The following is a 21,962-nucleotide window of genomic DNA, read 5'->3' as shown; positions in this document are numbered from 1 at the left end:
CTAATGCTGTTTAGTCATTAAAGTTATCCTTAGGAAACATATTGTAAACCAAGCATCGTTTACAAACCAGCTCACAATCTTGAACTACTTCAATGTTAGTTCTTTATATAAAATCCCAATAAAATCCATCCGACATTGTGGTTGTAATGTGGTATAATGCAGAAAATATAAAAACTCTTGTCTTCAAATAACTCTGAGCCTCAAGTCAAACAACGGATGCTATCTTTGCTGCCAAGAGAGAATCAGTCTTTGATTTTCACCATGCTTTCCTTTAAAATTATTTACATACAGACAGAAAAAAACACAAAAAACTAAACTCAAACTAAATTGGATCTCAGTCGAAACAAGCATGACTAAAAACACAAAAGGATTTAAAAACAATATATGTGCACTAGTAATCATGTGCATGCATACATGTAAGCCTGAGTAAATATTTCAAAGAGCCAACAAGCGTGCTCCAGACCCGTTGAGCTGCAGTGACAAAAACAGAAAAACGAGAGGCTCAAGAGAGAACAAACGGAGGAAAGAGACAGCAGAGGGTGATGAAATAATCATTGGAATCTCTTCTAAGAGAATGAACAATCAGTGCTGTGCTCCTTCACTCTGCTGCATTTTACTCCTTGCAGGAGATTAAATATTTACCTTAAGTAGGTCTCCTAAAGAACTTCCACATCTTTGAGGGACCATCTGACAGCTTTCCTCTTAATCCAAGAAAATAATAACATGGTTTTACTTGTGCCAAGTCTTTTCTACGTCATTGAAGAGCCCCATGAGCTCCTCCAAAGGTTTTTTTTCTATTATTCCAAATATCTCAGTGGAACTTCTCATTCATTGACATGAATATTTGTATTTTCTTAATGGGTTCCCTAGTTGTAGAAAAAAAAATTCCTCACCCACTGATTAAAAGAAAAAGTCTCATGTTACATAAGCCGGATTGTCTTTCTTCTCCCAATGAGAGATCTGCGTGGGTGGAAAGATAAAGACGGAGATATTGGGCGCTAAAAAAAGAACAAGGCTCTCATTACGTTGTGCCACATCTCAAATACCCACCAGGCATCATTACAACCCAGAAGGAGTCCAGAGACAGAAAACAGTGATTTAAACCCGGATGAAGCCTAAAAGCACAAAGTGGAGAGGGAGGAGAGAGTAATGGGGACGAGATAAGGGGCTCTGACAGGGGAACGTAGGACCAGATGAGGAGAACCAAGTGTCACCGGAGGCGAGAAATCCGCCAGCTGCCAGCTCTCAAACCGGGATAGAAAAGACATTTTACTTCAGTTTCACCTTCAAATTATGCATGAGCTCAAGAATGCACTGCTGTCCATCAGAAAAAAAAGGAAATCCAAAAATGTTTGAGCTGACAGGACGTCATTTGATTGGCTGGCCTGTTAAACAGACCGGACCTCTTCTGATTAACCTCTAATGCTACTTTCACACCGCAAGCAGCAAGAGAAGCAAAAACGTGGATGCTGCTTCATTTTTCATGCTTGCACAAGTTTACTTCTGATGCACGGCTGAAGCATCTTGCTGCTCTAGCTGCGCGGTCGAAAAAGTGATCATATTGATGCAGATCACTATGATCAGAAATGATAGGGTAGCTCCGCCCAACCCGCATCAGAACCACTTTCCCCCCGCGCAGCTAGAGCAGCAGAGATGCTTCAGCAGCGCGTCAGAACTAAACTTGCACAAGCATCAAAAATGAAGCAGCACGCGCGGTTTTGCTGCTCCTGCTGCTTGGGGTCTGAACGTAGCATTAACATCCATCCGATTGCCTTTGTAAACGGCACACAGACACATTAGTAACTGTTAGAAAATTACATGAAAAGTTAGGAAAAAATTGAAAAAATGCTTCAGTTTGATTTTTTTTGGGGGGGTAAATTTGTTGTGTTAAAGCAATAAGCACAATTTGGAATAATTTAGCACATTTGTATGGAGAGATATTTGTGCCATCGGTTTGAGCGCGCAGGAACCAATCCGAGCGCGCAGTGAGACAACACGCGCGCGCGCAAAACCGGTCTGGCGCGCGCTCAACTCTGAAAAACCCTCTCAACACACTGTTCTCGCGCTCAGTTTCATCTCTGCGCGTGCTCGAATCCGTCTCTGCTCGCGCTCGCTCGACCTGCTCTCTCTCCGCGCTCAACACCAGCTGTGCGCTCAGCTGTTTCTCCGCTCGCTCGACTCTCTGCGCTCGCAACTTCAGCAATGTATGTAAATGAACCATACCATCAGCCAATCACACCCAGCTTCTTTTCATCCAATGAAAGCATTCCTTCCTTCTTCTTCTTTTCTATCATGGCGGATCGCAAGCAACTTTAAGGTGCATACCGCCACCTACTGTTCATGAGTGTGTAGCAACATTGTTTTACAGCTATTAAATTCTATTTTTTTATTTTGCATTCTGAAGATAACTAAATAATGCTTTCCTTAATCTATAAACATCCTTTATATTTCCTTTATTTCCCAATAATCCTTTAAGACTCCATTCTTGGCCTGTCATTTCAACTACTCTTCTCAATTTTTCCCTTTCAGGTTCATATGTTTTACAGTTCATTAATATGTAAGCATTCGTTCCAAATACTACATCCGGTTAGATGAAAAAAAATACATAAATAAATAAAAACACAATCAGGAAAATCAAACAACTCTTACAGTTATTTTGTCAACATTCCTAAGATAGTACTATAAAATATCTTGAATTATCTCAAATAAACTTCAGTAAAACAGTTATTAGATCATTGCCTCATCCATCTCTTTTACCTGCTATTGACATGGATTTAAATTTGATGTTTTAAAAGAAAAATAAGGAGGATATTTCAGGTTCCAGTATGGTTCAACAATATATAGATAAAAAATATTATGGATATGTTAAATTTTTTATGGATGCTTCAAAATATTCCAATATTAGGAATGGTGTTTTGTTTTAGTTTCATAATTTATTTTTAAATCGGGTAAAAGAATCAGTGATGGAATTCAGCCTACAAAGGAGAAATGTTTTGGATCATATTGGCCTTACAATGGATTGAAGAAATCGTTCCATTAAGAAGTTTAGTTTGCTCTGATTTTAGATCAGCGACTGTTATATTAATTTAAACGCAATTATTCAGACAGCAGACCTGATCTGAAATTTAACAATTATTATTTAGAAGACCTTTTACAGATGGACTCTAAATAAGAGGGTTATACTTTATTATATATATTAAAAAGAATAATTTGATAAACAGGATTTTTCAGTTGGTGGCGGTAATTGTTGTTTGCCAACCTCCATAAAAAACAACAAAAAGAAGAAACACCCGCCACAAAAGCTAAGAGTAAGGCCAATATGATCCAAAACATTATCTATATACTGTTGAACCATACTTGAACCTGAAATATCCTCCTTATTTTTCTTTTAAAACAGCAAATTTAAATCCATGTCAATAGCAGGTAAAAGAGATGGATGAGGCAATGATCTAATAACTGTTTTACTGAAGTTTATTTGAGATAATTCAAGATATTTTATAGTACTATCTTAGGAATGTTGACAAAATAACTGTAAGAGTAGTTTGATTTTCCTGATTGTGTTTTTATTTATTTATTTATTTTTTTTTTTCATCTAACCGGATGTAGTATTTGGAACGAATGCTTACATATTAATGAACTGTAAAACATATGAACCTGAAAGGGAAAAATTGAGAAGAGTAGTTGAAATGACAGGCCAAGAATGGAGTCTTAAAGGATTATTGGGAAATAAAGGAAATATAAAGGATGTTTATAGATTAAGGAAAGCATTATTTAGTTATCTTCAGAATGCAAAATTAAAAAATAGAATTTAATAGATGTAAAACAATGTTGCTACACACTCATGAACAGTAGGTGGCGGTATGCACCTTAAAGTTGCTTGCGAACCGCCATGATAGAAAAGAAGAAGAAGGAAGGAATGCTTTCATTGGATGAAAAGAAGCTGAGTGTGATTGGCTGATGGTATGGTTCATTTACATACATTGCTGAAGTTGCGAGCGCAGAGAGTCGAGCGAGCGGAGAAACAGCCGAGCGCACAGCTGGTGTTGAGCGCGGAGAGAGAGCAGGAGAGCAAGCGCGAGCAGAGACGGATTCGAGCACGCGCAGAGATGAAACTGAGCGCGAGAACAGTGTGTTGAGAGGGTTTTTCAGAGTTGAGCGCGCGCCAGACCGGTTTTGCGCGCGCGCGTGTTGTCTCACTGCGCGCTCGGATTGGTTCCTGCGCGCTCAAACCGATGGCACAAATATCTCTCCATACATTTGGAGAGGTTTGGAGACACTGAGTTAAAAATCCCATAGCTCTTACACTGTTATACCTAGAGGTCTGAAATTTACTGCAGTTGAGGTTGACATGATGCAGAATAAAAAGAGAGATCATATCTCTCCTATCCTGGTTTCTCTTCATTGGCTTCCTGTTAAATCCAGAATAGAATTTAAAATTCTCCTTTTCACATATAAAGCCTTAAATGGCCAAGCTCCATCTTATATCAGAGGTATGATTGTTCCTTATGTCCCTAACAGAGCACTTCACTCTCAATCTGCAGGTTTACTTATGGTTCCTAGAATTTCTAAAAGTAGAATGGGAGGCAGATCTTTTAGTTATCAGGCCCCTCTCCTGTGGAACCAACTACCAGTTTTAGTCCGTGAGGCAGACACCCTGTCTACTTTTAAGCATAGGCCTAAAACTTTCCCTTTAGATAAAGCTTACAGTTAGAGTGGCTCAGGTTATAATGAGCTATCTCTATAGTTATGCTGCTATAGGCTTAGACTTCTGGAGGACATAGGGACCCCTTTTCATAATTTTGCTTCATTCTATCTTGATTCTCCCACTCTGCAGAATCTGTTAGTTCAATCTCTAATGTTATGCTCTCTCTGCTTTTTCTCATAATAGCTTTGCCTCGTCTGTTCCTGTTTGGCTGTAACACCATTGTGGAGAGAAATATCAACTATGCTGCTGCCATCAACACCTTTGTTTACAGTCTGTTTTCCAGTGTAGCCCTGTTTCTCTGACTGTGACTGGCTGGATGTGCTCTCTTCATCCTCTGACATGGTAGTTAGCTCAGAGCTCGTCTGCCTGGCTGTGTGTTTCCTGGACGGGGTCACCTTTTGCAGTTGCATATCTCTGCTTCTGTCTCCTTGAACCCCAGTTGGCCTCGGCAGATGGCCGCTCACACTGAGCCTGGTTGTGGTGGAGGTTTCTTCCTGTTAAAAGCAAGTTTTTCCTCTCCACTGTCGCTACCAGCATGCTTAGCGTGAGGAATTGCATTTGAGTCAATGAGTCGATGCAATCAACTGGTTTTCCTTTGATAGAAAACTCTGAATCAATTTGACTGGATGATCTGGTGAACTGTAAAGTGCCTTGAGATGACACGTGTTGTGAATAAATGTAAAACAATGACACATGCCTATTGTCAGGCATGTCTTTGTTACTGCTATTTAAAAAACAACTATGAGTCATGTTTTTCACAGCTGCAGTTTATGCTGTGGTTTAGTCACAGTATACTTATTTATATTTTAAGAAAGTAGATGGTTTTAGCTTTAAATTATGTTTCACACATGGAACTTGGGTTTACAGTTTCTTAGTTATTTGCTTTTCCATTTGCGTGTGCAAAAAGGAGAGGATTACTTCAAATAAGGTGGGTATGTTAACTGATAAATGAAATGTCCTACCTCTGGCTTGGGAACAAATGCTCGCCCAGGGATGATGAAGCACTTGTGGACGGTGCAGAGATACTGAGCCATGATGGACAGACGACTTCTCTGTTTACTGCCGGTACTGGCTGTTAACCTCTGGGTGATAAAAATAGAGGTTTCTGTAAATTATGGACTGATGTAAAGCAAAAATATCAGACTAATTTCTCTTCTTTCATTATTTTACTTTTATAACAAGCAGTGCATAAAAACTGGGTCATAATTACTTCCTCATTCAAATTTTCCCCTAAATTTTCATGATAAGCTACATGTTTACATTATTTATCAGCTGCATCTAAAAATATCAAAGATATTTTCAGTTTAAACATAGATATGAAACAATACATCAAATCAATTCAGTCTGTCAAATAAGCTGCTTGTAGTGTCTGTAAATGTCCAGCAGGCGTCAGTATTCTGCGAGACAGTATCAACGCAGTTTTAATACAGTTTGGCAATGTGTCGAACCTCAAGATGCCTCATTAACCCATCACTACTCTAAGCCCAAACCACTCGGCCAGCACAAGATTTACTGAAACACCAGCGGTATCTCAGTCCCTCTGAGGGAACAACTTTCATTCATTTCAGCAGTTTTAGCAGCACCCACAAATGCAAACTTTGACCATGTTTGTGATTAATTAAGGCAATCTCAATCTTTTTTTTCCTTTATTTTAGAATTGTGATGAACTTTCTGGAGAAATTGGAAACCAAGGTAAGGTAAGACACAGCAATCTCTACTTTCCTCCAGTATTAAAAGCAAAAAAAGTGCAAATCCATTGCAAAAGAACCAAAACAACCAACCTTAACTTCTCATGCAGGTGCATCTTAAATTTAATAACTATCCTATTTATCAGCAGCATGAGTTCACCCACCTCTGCCACCTCTTTCTGGAAGGTGAGGGTGAGTCGTGTGCGGCCGAAGGCGAACGGCCCCGTCCTGTCAGCTATATTTTCCAGCCACTTGATGATGAGTGGCGTTGAGACGCTGAATGGTAGATTCCCGATGATGTGGAGGTTTGGTGGGTCTTTGAAGCAAATAAACACTTTTATCACAAACAGTTCGCTATGACTGATGTAGCACCTGCTGTTGTTCCTCTCTCTTACCTTCCTCCCAAGGCTTTGAGATACTGGCTGGGAATCCTCGATCCATCCTGTAGTTGAGTATGTCACCGTGAACAATCCGGAGCCGGCCTGGTGCCACCTCAGACAAAAGCTGGGGGGAAAAAAACATATTTAACCACCTCCACAGAAAAAGTTCGGTAAAAAGAGACATCCAGTTTGGTTGCTAAAGGTACCTTCAGTCCAGGAATGAAACGGGAATCTTTCTCCACAACTAACACATCCGCTGCTTCTGCATTGAGAATGGAGCGGGTGAGACCACCAGGACCGGGACCCACCTCACAAACATGGGCGCCCCTTAAACTGCCCGCCTGACGAACTATCTTGTCTGAAAACATAAAAAGGTGATGATTCCGTAACTCATTTTCTTAGAGTCGTAGGCAAGTCATATTTAAATTTCAAATCATTCTGGCTTAAACATTTATATAACTGTACTCTTTATCACACGATATTGTCCCAAAAGTTAGAACATTTCTGTTTTTTAAAAAAAATCCTGTCTTTTCTTCATTATCTTCTGTAGGCCAGTTAGTTATACGTCAGCCTGTACACCTAAATTCGGCCAATCATATATCAACGGTCATCTGTCAATAGGATCATAGCATCTTGATTCATTTGTCGCAGCTAATATACGCAAAAGTTGAAATAAGAATAATTTCCTTTCCCATTGAGTTCCGTCCCAGTGTTCACGGGGATGGAGGTCTGTGTCTTCAGCAGGCGTAGAGCTAACAGAACTGGCAGCGTTGTGAGGCAATCATCCACGACCTCTGACACAAAACTCTCCTCCTCTTGCATGTTTCAGCTGTCCATAGCGTTCCTTGACAGTGTCGTTTCTAAATCACCAATTTAGTGCTACTTGGTCCCAATGGAATTTCCCATTGGGAACCTGCTAGCACTAAGTTGCTAACTGGTCCAAGACTCTATCAAATAGGCTTGCGAACCTTCCGCCACAACAATCCTGGCCCCTTGATAATCGTCCAGTCACATTCACTTTATTCACTCGTGTAAAGTCGTGCACCACTCGGGAGAATTTGGAACTGCAACGGTTGGAACAGCCGCTTCCCTACGACTTTAAACACACCATCAAATCACATTAAATCAGATCCTGTAAATACAAACACAATCCTCTATCTAATCACATGTCTTTAACAGAGTCTCTACAGCATCTACACTGAGATTGATAGCGTTTCATACCGGGAGGCCTGTCCCTGATGCAGAGACACATTAATCTAACAATCACCTTGCCAAAGGACAGGCGAAAGGATCCGATCTGCACTGCATCACTTATAATCATATTACCGCCTAAGCTCTCGAGGGTTGCAGAAAAAAAGAGCCGTTTCTCTCACATTAGGAGAGCTTTTAAATTACTCCCCAAAAAACATGGCACACTAAAATAGCTCAAGGACATAAAAGGAGAAATAATTCCATAATTATTTCATAACCATTTGAAATAAATCAACTCGTGAATACGTATTTAAATTTGTTTGTATGTCTACAACTGCAGATTTACGTCATTACGTTAAATTTTGGCTTTTCTTTATATATATATATTTTTTTATATATATGTTGTTATATATATTTTTTTGTATAATGATGTTTCTTCAGTTCATTGCCATTAATGTTTCTCACTATCTCTAGTTTTTATCTCATGTGAAACAGTGATCCGCCTTTGGGTATAAAAAGTGCTCAAAAATAAAGATGGACTAACAGGTATTCCGGGGGAGAAACATACAGAAACATTATGCTACATTCACACCTAAAGCAGCAAAGGCAACAGGAGCAGCTAGTTTACATGGAAAGTCAATGATTGAGGCGCATCAAGGCGCAGGAAAAGGTCCTGCAGCGCATTTTGAGCATCTGAGGAACTGACACACGGAATGCGCTGCAAATGCAGCTGCTTCTGGAGTTGGAAAATTTAACTTTTGCTGCTTGACGCGCCACATCGCCCAATCAGAGAAGCTGATACGGGAGCTGGCAGGGAGACAGACACATCGCTGATGATACAGATCACTATGATCACTCCTCTAAAACAGTTTATTTACGCCTAAATTAACTTAAAATGCTGAAATCTGCCAGAAAAACATGTTCGCTATTATTATCCTGGTGCCTGCAGTTTGGATTACGTACATGAAAAACGCCTTCCAGCCACCGTGGCAAACCGCCAAGAGGTGACCGGGCCAGAGGCTGCTGTTGAATGGGATTCCTACTGACAGAGCACTGCCATTATGTTGTCTGAGCGGCTCTGACAGCAAAATAATATTTGAAGGCAGGATGGTAATCTGGATGAAGTTTTAAGGTGGACTTTCTCACTGAAAAACATATTAAAACTACTTTTTACCCACTGATCACAGCAAATATAGCTGCCATTGTTACAGGCAAAGAATTGATAGTGTAGCTCCGCCCAACACGCATCACTTTTTTACCGCGCAGCCAGAGCAGCAAAGATGCTTCAGCCGCGCGTCAGAACTAAACTTGTACAAACATCAAAAATAAAGCAGCAGACGCTTTTTTGCTGCTCTTGCTGCTTGCGGCCTGAATGTAGCATAACTGCTTACTGGGAACAATGACAGCAGAAAAAAAATAGAGGTTGCAAATACAGCAGAGAGACTAACCTGTGAGCTTCAGGTCGAGCAGAAAGTTCTGGGAAAGCTGCTTCTCTGCTCGCAGGTTGTACAGCTTTATCAGCTCGCTCACCGAGGGCAGTGGAGGCAGGCGCAGAGATCCCACTTTTCTTGAAGCTGCCATTATGCATGAAAATACTGAGAGAAAAAAACATACAAAGATGAGCAATCCCACTCAAACTATTCATATAGCTGACATGTCAATGTCACATAGGAGTTATACTGTATAGTGTTATACAAAAACTATGTACAAATAGGAAACCGTTATTCTACATATTTATTGCCTAAAACTTTCTATATTGTATAGAAGTGATATGTGAAAAATATCACACTACTCAAAATATTTTCTGTTTACAGATGATTAGTTTTTTTTCTGTAAGAAGGAAAATCCTAACACGCTTTTGCTCCATACTTATTTCATTGTTTTGATGAAACATAAAAAAATACTTAAAACTACTGACTTAAACTACCACTGAATATGACCTTTGTTTGATCATGTTTAAAATACGAAACATTACTTACAGGTTATATATAAAAAAAAAAAAAAAAGGTTTTCAAACAAAAAAAAAAGTTTTCAAATAAAGAAGGAGATTTTAATCAGATGGGATGTTTGATTTTATTTGTAAATATTATAAATTAATGCTTTCCTGGTGTTAAAATTGAGACTTGTGTTAGATTTGTTTTGATTGCATCAATTTTATTATGTAGATGGAGGAAGAAACTGCAGGGATCAGCTTCAAAGAAGCGGCCCCGCACATCAGGGATCATAAGACTGATTTTAAAATAACTGGTATTACCCTTAAAACCAACCAAACAAACAAATCCAATGGTGGCTCTTTAATATCATATCAATTTGTTTTTAAACGGAGTGGCAATAATTGAATTGAATGAATAGTTGTCAATAGTGTTGCATCCATACCTATACCAGTATCGGATGGAGCCCTGATCCAGCACTAAAATGGTGGTATCAGTATCGAGGAGTATCAAGAAATAGGGCACCGATACCATTTTAAGAGCCAAAAGTTTATTCAACTATTGTCACCCATTCCAGGTAGGCAATAAAAAGTTCTACTGGATTCACTTTGTTTTAAGGGCAGATTATACATCTGCAACCGCACACATCAAATGTCGCTTGGGTCTGGTCGAGAACCATTTTTGTTGGTATGATTCTGCACTGTCGGTCTGAAATTTCTAGGAACACACAGCAGTTTTCCCGCCAAAGGGGAAGCCTATTCGAGAACTCGCGAGAACTTGGGCGGCGCCAGCGGGAGTGTTCATTTTCCAAAACAACCATGGAGCATCTGCAAGATATAACGGAGATGGATCTAGAGTTGCTAGACATCGAAGAGGAAAAGGTTCTGTTAATGGAGTTAGCAAAAAGACTGATTAACCTTTCGTCGTAGTTGTCCATTGTTCCTCGGTTTTTAAAAATGGCGCGCCCTGGCACTGAATCGAGAAGGACAACAACACAGACAGCCGGAAAGGATGCTTTTTGTCTGCGCACTTCCGCTTGAGGTTTGCGGCCGTTTAATGCGTAGTCAGGATTTTGTTTAGGTGCACGACGACGGTTGCAGAACCTCTGCGTGGGGGCGTGGTCACGCACAGAGACAGATTTGACGGTTGTGAAGGCTATGCGTCAGAAGCAGAAATTGTCCTTTAGTCTTTTTCCTGCTTCACAAAGGTAGCCAGCAGCTTGACAAAGATGGTGGCAATTATTTTACATCCAAGTAGTATGCAGTTCTTCATACATACACACACACATCAATTTCAAACAGACTGTATTGGTATGGTATCAGTATCGGCCGATGCTGCACAGCCAGGTATCGGTATTGGGGCCGAAAAATGGCATCGGTGCAACACTAGTTGTCAATTTAATTTGAACATCTTATTTTAAACGCTTTGGAACAAATTATCCACCTAGTTTTTGAATAAACAAGGAAACATGCAGTTAAAATAGATAATAAATAATAATAGATAAGAACCACCAAGGGGTACTGTGACATAATAAGCTTTATCATTTAACAACTTGTTCCATTACTGCTTTTTGTCACCAACAAGGTAACATGATACAACTTTCTCCTTTTACTCTCAATATTAGAAAATTTACGTTTCGTCTATGTTCCTTTTAAAGGATAAATATAAATATATAGATATATATATAGATAAATAGATATATAGATATATATATAGATAAATATATAGATAAATATAATATAAAACTGAGGCTAGATCTAGAATGTAAAGAACTGGACCGCTTTTGGCAGCTGGGACCCAAGTTAGCATTTTCAGCTAATTGGAAGCATATTTGTCCACGAGGAAGCGGTCATATATGTTAACGACACACTTAAAACTCACAGTAATATTGGATAAAATGATTTACGTTACACTAGAACAGAGCGGTATGATGACACAATGATGAAACTACTAAATTGTTTACCCACGTTTGTCCCCGATGTCCCGTTTTTTCTAAGGTGCATTTCCTCATACGTAACAGTGTTGACGTCCAATCAGCTAACAGGAAGTATTTTTCTAACCAATGAAATAAAAGGAGGCGCGGTTTTATTTCGTCCTTGAGTTTCAATGTTGATGTAATGTCGCTTAATAGCCAGCAGAGGGAGACATTTATCTAATTATTTCCCTGTTGTTTCCAGGATGAGATTCGTGTTTAAAGGCAATCGGCTTAAATAATAAGCAAAACATACAAATACAACAATTTTGATAATCTTTTTAAATACATGGTGAAATGTTATGACAATTATATAAATTGATTGTTAAAAGAATAAAAAATACTAACTAATGAGGTTGTTTGTGTTGTCACTAAGCCATTGTTTAATTGTCTTAATAGCAGTCTTTTCACACTCCAGTAAAATCCACCACTTTTATTTGGTGGGTTAGAAACCAAACATATTTTAGAAAAAATCAGGGCATCAAATCACTGTTGCTGTTTTTTTGCGGCTGAGCTGATTTTCAGTAATCCTCTTCAATTTACAACAGTTCTACAAAACTATAAAAAGTCAGATTAAAAAAAAAAAGTTAAATCTTTCAAATCTACAGCACAAGAAACGCTAAATCCAGAAGCAGATAGCATTTATTCCAAATTAAGAAAACAACTTGCAGCCGACCTGAACCTATTATGTTGTTTTTGCAGACAACATTAGGAATGTTAGTGTTCATCCTGGAGTGAAAACATTAATTAATCTGTCATGATCTGACTAAAGGAAAAAAAAAAAAAAAACGTTTTAAAAGGACGACAGATGCCTACATTCAATGTGAGAAAATCTGATGCAGTGAAAAAATACAACTTTTCTATTTATTCAGCCGTGCATCGTCTGCTTGATGACTGGATTTTTTTCATTTCTTTTTATTACATAGAAAGAAGTTTGCTAATCCTAACTGTTGCTTAAAGATGCTCAATATGATTTAAATTCTGATAGCGAGAATAGAAATGGTAGTGTGTATTTTTATATAATGTTTGTTTAACATCTGATGTAATCATTGATTGATCATTTAACTTTTTATTTTTTTTACTCTCCAACCTGGGATTGCATGGACTGTATTTCTTTTCTGGCTACGGCTCTAGTGTTGGTTCATCTGTTTGTGCTGGGGCCAAACTGATGTAAATTGTTTTCCCATGTTCTAAAGAAAAACCTATTGCATTTCAAACAATTTATTATGATTAAAGTACATCGCTGCCATTTGGAAAGAAAATCAATGCACCTTAATTGTCATTTCAAAACTTGTAAAAAATTTGTCTGATCTGTTTGTGTGAAGTGTGGCCTAAGTATTTTTGTTAAACTGGGTGATGCACAGCTGTTGTTTGGACTGAGCCCAACAGCTGTGTGGTCTCTTCTCTTTACTCCTGCTAGGGCACAGACGGCTGCGCTGGGTTTGGAAATACCCACCGCCTTCACTGCTTGGCAGATGACTGAGACTTTTGTGCCTGGCTGTGGCTGACCTTGGGATGCAGACACTGAAGAGGGGAGATAAAAAAAAAAAAAAAGCTGCTTGAACTGGCTGCTGGGGCAACCACTTTACACCAGTCATGAATTATGATATACATTAGAAAGTATTGGATCTTTTTTTTTTATTTAAAAAAAAAAAAACTGTTTAAGTCACTTCCTCTGTGTCTGTCTGTAGCATAGAGTTCAAGAAACAGGAAATGAGAAGCAAGTAATTAACATTTCTGGGTTGGTAAGTCATCACAAATAGCAAGCCATTAGAAAAAACAAAAACAAAGAAAGAAATACAAAAGAATATATAATTTCTGACCCAAACAGACTCGCATCAATAAACACAAAAACCACAAGAGAGAAAACGCCCATATGCTCAGCCTGTTGGTATTGCTATGACGATAATCACCTGCTAAGTCTCTGTTTTCCCCTTATGTATTGAAATGTGTTATGGATGATTCAACAAGTTCAGCAGGGTTAAAAGCCCCTAAAATGAAACCAGATGTATGTGATTATGAATGTTCAGTTTACTATAGAAACTCCCAGCTAAATTGTACTTTTAAACAACAAGGACTTTGCATTCAAATTGCTGTACAATCATTATGGCGAATGAGACACAGCTTGCAGTATTTAAAAGGTTATCCTGGCAGCTGTATATATTTGGCTTTAATGCATGAAAACTGATATAACTCCATAACTGAGTGATCTATCACTTGATTCTGAGATTTCATCTCCTGCTAAAAGCACTAGTTTGAAGGAATATTGCATGATGATATAATTAATTTCTCATATGAATGCTAATATATTTGCATATATGTAAATAAATGTATATCTATTTGTTTTGAAAACGACGACATCCTTGTATATGGAACAGAAACTTTGTACTCTAACCTTTTTGTTAAAAAAAAAAAAAACATCCCTTGTCACCGGACCACATAAATGTAGCTGTGGTGCTTTAGCATTGAAATTCCTGTGGTGATGGTTGTAATCCAGTGATACATGTTCAGTGGTATTTTACTGTCTGTCTGAGATTTGTTGGTCTCCTTTCTATGTTTTCATAATTTACTTTGAGACGTTTTGCATCCTGATGGACAGTCTTAACTTTTGGTCATGTTATGAAAAAAATGAATATGAAAACATTTTTCTCTCATTAAATATGTAGAATACAAACAATCAAATAAAACAAAACATGTAAAACCTCACAAACATACAGCACCTTGAATCTATTTGATCACACTAATTCCTTTACACATATTTCTATTATTCCTATAAGGTGTTTCCAAACATTTTCTTAATTTTTTTTTTCTTTTTTTTTCTTTGGAACATTTGAGACTTCCGGTGCTTTCTTGTATATTTTATGTCAAGATGATCATTCTGTGCAGGAATGTGAACAAATAGAGAACAAAAATGCACACATGTAAGTCTGAAGACTAGAAAACATGAAAAATATCTACTTTTTTTACATACTTACTTGTCCTTCAGTTGTTAATTTATTGGTTCATAGTTTAACTGCACACATTTGTCACAGTCTTGGTTTTGTTATGTTTATTTAGAGTGTTCAGCTTTACTTTGCTTCTTGTCTTAGTGTTTAATTATTATTTTCTTGTTAGTTCCTGTCTTCCTGGTTTTCCATTTGTTGTCCTCTGCTGCCCTCTTTCCCTAGCTCTGTTTTCTGCTCTGTCCTTACCTGTTTTCAATCATCTCATTAGCCCTCTCTTTGTCTCTGTTCCCTTTAAAAGCCCTCCCTCTTCAGTACCTGTTTGCTGGATCCTCGTCTAACGTCTGTCTTCTTACCTCGTCTCTCCCTGGCTCCTAGAGTTTGGTTTTCCCCTGATGTCTCCTTGGTTCTGGTTCGTTTGTTATTTTTGTTGGATTTTTTTATTCCTGCCGCAGTTCCTGTGAACCTCATTAAACCCACCTAAATTCACCTCTGCCTACCTGCCTCTGCATTTCAAACCAACACCAAATCCTAACAACATTATACATATTTCTACTGGATTCAATCAAAGACTGAGAAGGAAGAGCAAGCAAAAAAGATCCAATTTTAAATCTAAAAACCTTTCAACTCTAACTTATTTTTAAAACTCTTGCAATTTTTACATTTCTTTGAGCATAATCTACATGTGAGTTTTCAGCTCACACATACATTTTTATCAAGGAAGAGTGTCCAGGATTTTTATTAGTAAAACATTTTATTCATAACAAATAATATCAAGGACTGTATTTCTAAAATTCAAGTTTGATATAGACTTTGGATTTCCTGCAATCCCCACAGGCTCAGTCATACTTATTGGATAAATGTAGTTTTGGAAGTCAACCCGGACCACACAGCTCTCTTAGCAACAATCCATGAAACATCATTATTCAAACCAAACATAAACCTTAAGATCCGGGTACAACAGTGTCCCAGTGAAGCCAAGTTTATATTAAATCATTTGAGTGGGAGCTTATCAAGAAGGAATCCTCTGCTTCAAAATCAGCCAGATTGAAATTTACTGCTACCTACATGAACTAGCTGAATGTTCTGTGAGGGTCCCTATTGAGATCACTGGCAACAAGGACAAGAAGTGGATTTTCAGGATTAAAGGAAACACAAGAAGACTGCACTCAGGATAAAGCATGGTGATAGAACCACCATCTGGCAGTTTTGCTGCCAGTGAACACTATCATTTCAGAAAGTGGAAGGAACAAAATAAAACAGCTATCTGCAAATTGTTTAACTTTATCTCTAATCTGCAAGGAGTTAAAATATGAACTGCCGGATTAAAGAAAATCTACAATAAATCCATATTTATGTAAACAAATATTATTTAGAAAAAGTTCAAACACAACCAAAATGTTTGAATGTAATATGTCATTTAGCAAAACTGAAGAGCTTCTTCAGTGACAGACTCCTGCACCCTAAATGCCCCAGGGAGCGTCATCACAGATCCTTCCTCTCAGCAGCTATAAGACTCTATAACCACCACGGTTCCCAACAACCTCAATTAGATGTTAAATTCATGCTGACTCTGCCTTTTTTTTAAATCTTTGTCAGTTAAATTACATGCTTCTGTCATTTTGCACATCTCTGATGTTGTTGCTATTTTCAAATATCCATTAATATAAAAATGTCCATAGCTGTATATTGGTTATTTATTCTCCAGGTGCACAGTTTTTGTATTTTTAAAACACTTTACAGTACATTATTTCATTTGTTTATTTCTGAACTGTTCACTATTGTCTTATTTTTATACACCTTTCTAACGTCAACATGTGAGTGACCATTTTCTCTATAATCATTTTGCTGCTGTAAACACCTGAATTTCCCCATTGTGGAGCAATAAAGGGAGTTTCTATTCTATTCTCAGGGGTAGATTTACCATTAGGCAACACTAGGCAGTTGCCTAAAACTTTGTTTACATGTATGGTTAATATTTTTGCTAAAATGCCATCAGAATGCTTATAATATTAAGTTTGTCTAAGCCCCTCCTTCAGTGTCCACCATATTGGATCAGTCCATTTGCTGCACATGTTCAGAAAGGTCCAAACAGTCCTTTGAAAACAAACAGTGCAAAGAGCAGTGTTGCCAACTTAGCACTTTAGTTGCTATATTTAGCAACTTTTCAGACCCCTCTAGCACTTTTATTACAAAAAAAGCGCCTATCGCCAAATCTAGCGGCTTTTTTCTGCAACTGGAGACTACATACGTATAGAAGCAGTGAACTCTGCTCTCCAGAGCAAGTAGATTGGTAACCCCGCCTCCTGCTCTCCTCTATCTTGTCTTGCTGTCATGATTCATGCAGCTGTTATTTCATTAAAATGAAAAATGGAGAACAGATAAGCAGATCATGGCTTGTCTACAGTGAAAAGAAGGACTGTTATTTACTTTTGCAGTTGCCTTTTTGGAACCACACGAAGGAGCAATCAGCTAAGTTAGCTTAGTGCTTGGAAAAAATATTTAATTCCTTTTGAGACAGCATGAAAAGTCAGCTGAGTACAAAACATAGAGAGGAAAACAACAAGAAAAGGGAAAAGAAGAGAGGGACAAAACCTAGAACAAATTTGTATGTCTATGCTATTAAATTGTATCTGTATAATCGATCTGTTTCATGCGTTGTGTTCTCAATTCAGAAGGCCTGCTGCCTGTCTTTGCCCAGGGCCCCAAATTTCCTAAATCTGCCTCTGTCTATTCTATTCTATTCTATTCTATTCTATTCTATTCTATTCTATTCTATTCTATTCTATTCTATTCTATTCTATTCAGGTCCATTCAGGCTATACCCTCCATAGCTTTTTTGGAAGTTTTTCCTGATGTTCCTGGATGTTCCAGGGACACATAATTGGTTTGTGGAACTACAAATATTTACATTCTCTTCAGTTTAAAAAAAAAATCTGTCAGAGTACCTTCTGCATCTTGGTTGCCCATCCTGTATATCTGTCTGTTTCCATTTTACAGTAAATTTTAGGGTAAATGTCATACTTATTGCTCTATTAAACATAAAAGGACAAATACAAAAAGATTTTGACATCTTGGATAAAGTAATTTAACTGATTTTGACAGTTAAACACATGAATTGTATAACAGTCATATCAGGACATATGAAAGGCAGCCTGTTTCAATAAGCCATGCAGGGTTCTGTGGATTTTTAACTCACATTTTTAAGAACTTTGAAATGATCGATGAAGTTTTTAGGAGTGAGGAGCCAAGTAAAGGAAACTCATTTGAAATTCTGAAATATCAATCTTCTGGGGAGTGAACCAAAGATGAAAACTGTTGTTATGGGTTAACCTTTAATGTTTAAATGACAAAAGGTGTGTTACTTTCCCCTCAGTTTTCACACACATCCTTAGCAGACACCAAGCGCATACATTAAAAAGAAATTACATCTTGTAGGTCCCTAATTTACATGAGTATTACCTTCTGAACTGGGTGATAAAGGTTATTTAACATACAACATTAATTTCTTCAGACAAACCGTTACATATTTATCAAATCAATCTAGAAAGATCCACAACATTAAATAAGATTTATTTCACACCAGATCTTCTCATCAAGCCTTCAGTGTGCAATGCTAACAAGTTTGGCGAGAATTAAGATTTTAATTGGCTTCAAGCCATTTTCTAAATAGAAATGTTATTAATCCCTATATGGAAGCAGGCCAGGAACACCATGTTCTCTTTATTCTCCATCTAATCTAATCTCACTCTGCTTGGACAGCTCGTTAGTGTCTGTCAGCACAGCCAAAACTGAAAATGACCCATGAGAGGCAAGGTGATGTCCGAAGGGAACGAGGTGGAGTGAAGGTTCAGTTGTTGGGGTGTTTTGCAAGAGGTGCAAGAGTTGTATGGGACCGTTGTCATTACATCAGCACAGAGAAATGCTTTGTAAAACAAAGGCCTTTATATTTTCCCCTTAACAGAATGAAGGGTTGTGTTTTTTGCCCTAATGTATGACCTAAAGGTTTAAACAAAGACATGCACTGAAGCTTTCAAGCAGTTGGGTTACAATACTCCTTGCAGAATCAGATGTTAGTCATTCAGATTGCATCATGAAAGCAAAGAAGCTGCTTTAACCTGGAAGGTTCCTAAAGGATTTCAGGATCCATGGAACACTGAAAAAAACATTGCAACTGCTTTCCGCATTTACTTAATCGTATTTAGCTACTTTAACACAATTGTTTTATACGACGGAGTATTAGGGCCAGGTTAGAGATTTTTCTTCTATTTCGAGAACAAAGTCGTAACATTACCAGAATAAAGTCTTAAAATTATGAGAATAAAGTCGTAACATTACGAGAATAAAGTTGTAAAATTATGAGAATAAAGTCGTAAAATTGTGAGAATAAAGTCGCAACGAGAATAGTCTTAAAATTGCGAGAATAAAGTCGTAACATTATGAAAATAAAGTCGTAAAATTATGAGAATAAAGTCGTAAAATTACGAGAATAAAGTCATAAAATTACGGGAAAAAAGTCACAAGAAATGTCGAGCATTATGTGACGTTGTACTTTGGCTCTGGTTTGACAAATAAGAAAATGTCAAAGTGGACTCAGGTTGCTGTTTGGTGGTGCTTGTTGGCCATCATATGCTGGCAGGAGCTCGAAGCTTTCTTTCTGAAACGGATTGTTGTATGATGACTTCATTCTCATAACATTATAACTTTATTCTCGTAATATTACAACTTTATTTTCGTAATATCACAATTTTTTTTTACAGAGTGAGTCCAGTAGAACTTTTTATTGCCTACCTGGAATGGGTGACAATAGCAATAGACCAATAGCGATAGTTAACACTAGTGAGTGTCAGGAAAGAGAATGCTGCGTTCAAGTGACATACAAACATCAAAATGGTATCGGTGCCCTATTTGTTGGTACTCACCGATGCCAATACCACCATTTTAGTGCTGAATCGGGGCCCCGCCTGATACTCGTATCGATATTGGTGCCAAACAATATCCATAGTTCTAATCTTGCTCATTAAAATCCCACAAAATTGCATCAACAGGGTTTTATAGGTGTGGTCTTTAATCAAAATGCCCTTCTCATGAGCTTATTTACTGGTAGATCTTCCTCTTCATTTATAGTGAGGTTTGTTAGATAAACAATGAATTTCAGTTTGTTTTTCCAAACGTTGGTTCTTGGTGTGAAAGATCTCTGTGCTTCTAAAAGCCAAGATAAACAAAGCAAATAGGTATGGCTCTTACAACAGACTCACCATTGTCTTATATATTGTTTCTAAGTTTTGCACTAGCAAACAAAACATTACATCAGCACCACACCTAGGTGATCTAATGATTCCGCTTCAACATAGCCCCTCCTGAGACACATATTCGAAGCAGAAGAAACCAAAACACATGCGTCTGTGCTCATCTGACTTAGCTTTGTTTGCTTTAGTTTCCACTTAGAAATAAACATTTCATTCTGAGCATGCGGTGTTTCCCTCTGGTCACCATACAAAACCTTAACTGAAGGGAAAATACAGACTGTGGTGCACTCCCTTGACTTCTTGCATTATGTAACCACAGCACCACAAAAATCCCCAAACTGCAAATTATAACATCGGTGCATAGTAATGTAAGATTAAAAAGTAGAGAGTATATGACCGTTTAGAAATCCGAACAAATTTAAAAAGAATAACAGATAACACATAGCAGAGAAGGAATAAAAATAGTTAAATATTTTCAGTTGGTGTCTAAACATAAATGCTATTTTGTTGCACCAGATGCTGTTGTTAAAGTTAGTTTGATATTGGGGGTAATACGTTTTACCAGAGTATCTACATATATCTACCATCGGCTCATTTACACATAAGCAAGCAGCAGATGTTCATCCAGGTCACTATAAATAATGTAATAATCATGGTACTAAAAGTATTCATTTTTATCCTTAAATCCCTAAAGAATGCTAATCCAAATCTTTAAAACATTTTTATTTTTTGACAATTTGATGCTTTTACATTTTCTCCATTAAACAGCTTGTCTGACGTCATCATTGGATATGCTCAGAGTAGACGATTAAACCATGTTTATCTTTTTTTTTTTAGTTATTTCTTTCTTTAGATTACGCACTATATACCATAATGTTAACATGAAACGAAAAAATAACTCAAAAAGACTAGATTTATGTTTAAATCCAAAGCCGAAAAGTTAGCTCATGGAAGTAGCGTAGGCTCCCATTACAGGCACAGATGAGTGATAAAATTGAAAGGATTTTACTGTATTTATTTCCTCAGGAAATGTATTATTAACCTTATTATCACGCTTACTATTTTTAAGAAGGGAAAAAAAGTAATTTAGGCCTTTTTTACAAATTTAAATCGAGGACGACCTTGAAGTATTTCTTGTTGCCCAAAAGAGCTGATGTTACGCTACCGATAGTGGATAGATAGATAGATCGGATAGTGACAGTATCTGTCATCATCTTCCAACCACTTCCAGTCTTCTTCTTCGTCTTTTTACATGGAAATAAGGACTAGTTGTAGATAATGTGGCTCATAAGACGTGAAAATGAGAAGTGGCATTACTGTTTGACAAAATATAGGTCATGAAAAAGGACAGATGGACCCAGTATTCAAGGTGAGACACTCAGTAGGAAAGTTCAAAACGTTTATTAAAATAAACAAAACTGAAACAAAACTGTGGAGCTGAAGACCACAGCGACTGCAGGGGGGCGGGGAGCAACCCATCTCTGACTCTCTGGAGGGCGAAACACAGGTAAGTGACCATGATCATCTGACAAGGGATGATAACATGAGGGACTCACTTACCTGGTTTCACAGTTCAGTCCATCTCCTTGGAAAGGGGTGTGATCCAGCCAATAGGCTGCCAACCAGACGCGGGGTGTGACACCCATAATGTCTGAGATGCTGCAACCCCGGAGAACAAGCAGGAGGCCGGTCCAGGTCAGGGGAAAACAGAGCAGGCAGGAACAGTCCAGGAATTCAGGAGTCCTAAGCTGATCAGAAGTTACGATCCAAACAGGAACAGAGGGAAACAGGGTTCCAGGAATCCACAGAGCGTGAACGCTGGTTGAGAAGCAGAGGGGTCCAGAAGCATGCCCAGACAGACATGCACAGATGATGACAGGCAGGCTGAGATGCAGGCTCAGTGT

General features: G+C 37.9%; 1 protein-coding gene across 1 annotated transcript in view; it reads right to left on the bottom strand.

The window, feature by feature from the left end:
- tfb1m (transcription factor B1, mitochondrial) overlaps positions 1 to 11,929 on the bottom strand; it is a 54,670-nt gene extending 42,741 nt beyond the window's left edge. Inside the window, exons 1-6 of the mRNA XM_038271592.1 lie at positions 11,863 to 11,929; positions 9,413 to 9,559; positions 6,980 to 7,131; positions 6,789 to 6,897; positions 6,558 to 6,709; positions 5,668 to 5,787 (exon numbers count right to left, since the gene is read on the bottom strand). Coding sequence (XP_038127520.1) covers positions 5,668 to 5,787; positions 6,558 to 6,709; positions 6,789 to 6,897; positions 6,980 to 7,131; positions 9,413 to 9,545 — 666 coding nt within the window. The 5' untranslated portion in view covers positions 9,546 to 9,559; positions 11,863 to 11,929. The remainder of the gene's footprint in view (positions 1 to 5,667; positions 5,788 to 6,557; positions 6,710 to 6,788; positions 6,898 to 6,979; positions 7,132 to 9,412; positions 9,560 to 11,862) is intronic.
- Between the last annotated feature and the right edge of the window lie 10,033 nt (positions 11,930 to 21,962).

Source organism: Cyprinodon tularosa, unplaced genomic scaffold (assembly GCF_016077235.1).
Source record: "Cyprinodon tularosa strain WSP-4 unplaced genomic scaffold, ASM1607723v1 ctg80, whole genome shotgun sequence".
Lineage (NCBI taxonomy): Eukaryota > Metazoa > Chordata > Actinopteri > Cyprinodontiformes > Cyprinodontidae > Cyprinodon > Cyprinodon tularosa.
Note: the sequence above shows the minus strand (reverse complement) of the source record. Positions and strands in the feature narration are given on the sequence as shown.